The sequence below is a fragment of the Priapulus caudatus genome, unplaced genomic scaffold, assembly GCF_000485595.1.
Source record: "Priapulus caudatus unplaced genomic scaffold, Priapulus_caudatus-5.0.1 Scaffold1703, whole genome shotgun sequence".
NCBI classification, from domain to species: domain Eukaryota; kingdom Metazoa; phylum Priapulida; class Priapulimorpha; order Priapulimorphida; family Priapulidae; genus Priapulus; species Priapulus caudatus.
The window spans coordinates 41,036-42,011 of NW_014578764.1; the positions used below are offsets into that span (position 1 = coordinate 41,036).

Genomic DNA, 976 nt, shown 5'->3' on the forward strand with positions numbered 1-976 from the left:
ATGCGAGTGGTCGTTAGTTAGCTGCGGTTTACGTGTGCCATTGTCTACAACAGAAATGCGAGTGGTCGTTAGCTACGGATTCCTTGGCCATTACCTACAGATTCGTTGGATGCTAGCTACAGATTCCTTGGTCGTTAGCTATGTTAAAACATTGGTTGCTAGCCTTGCCTAAAACATAGATACCGGACGTTACCTGGAGAATTCACAGAGAATGTGGCTTGGGTCAGCTCTAACAGATGTGTATTGTCTGGTGCTAAACTAAGGAGTCAGGGTAAAACCACGGGTTGGACCAACCCACATCCGACTGCAAAATCGATTATGAAAGGATTTTGTGTGGACCACGTAGCATCCCGTTATCTGGAGCCAAGAAGCCATTCACAGGGAGCGTGACAGCCGGAGAGAGGGGGCGGTGGGAGAGAGGAAGCCAGCCTCACCCATCTTCTCGAGCAGCATCTGCTTCGTGCACTTGAACGCCGACACGCTCCAGTCCTTCAGATGGTCGAGCTTCACGTTGTTGTTGGCGAGCAGCTTCGGGACGGGACTCGAGCCGGGCGACACCTGCGGCGACACTCCAGCGAGCCTGCCAGCCGCACCTGCAACACCCGGAGAGAAGGTTGAGAAAGAGAAGAAGGTTGAGATAGAAGAGAAGGTTAAGAAAGAAAAGAAGGTTGAGATAGAAGAGAAGGTTAAGAAAGGATGGAACGGGACTCGAGCCGGGCGACACCTGCGGCGACAATCCTGCAAGTCTGCTAGCCGCCCCTGACACACCCGCAGCAGAGAAGGTTGGGAAAGAGGAGAAGGTTGAGATAGAAGAGAAGGTTAAGAAAGAAAAGAAGGTTGAGATAGAAGAGAAGGTTAAGAAAGGATGGAACGGGACTCGAGCCGGGCGACACCTGCGGCGACACTCCAGCGAGCCTGCCAGCTGCACCTGCAACACCCGCAGCAGAGAAGGTTGGGAAAGAGGAGAAGGTTGAGA

The 976-nt window shown here is 52.8% G+C and overlaps 1 protein-coding gene across 1 annotated transcript in view; it reads right to left on the reverse strand.

The window, feature by feature from the left end:
• Positions 1–759, reverse strand: part of LOC106817368 (arfaptin-2-like) — a gene marked incomplete at its 5' end in the record, with an annotated part of 13,361 nt that extends 12,602 nt beyond the window's left edge. Inside the window, one exon of the mRNA XM_014822028.1 lies at positions 430–759. Coding sequence (XP_014677514.1) covers positions 430–759 — 330 coding nt within the window. The remainder of the gene's footprint in view (positions 1–429) is intronic.
• Positions 760–976: the final 217 nt, after the last annotated feature.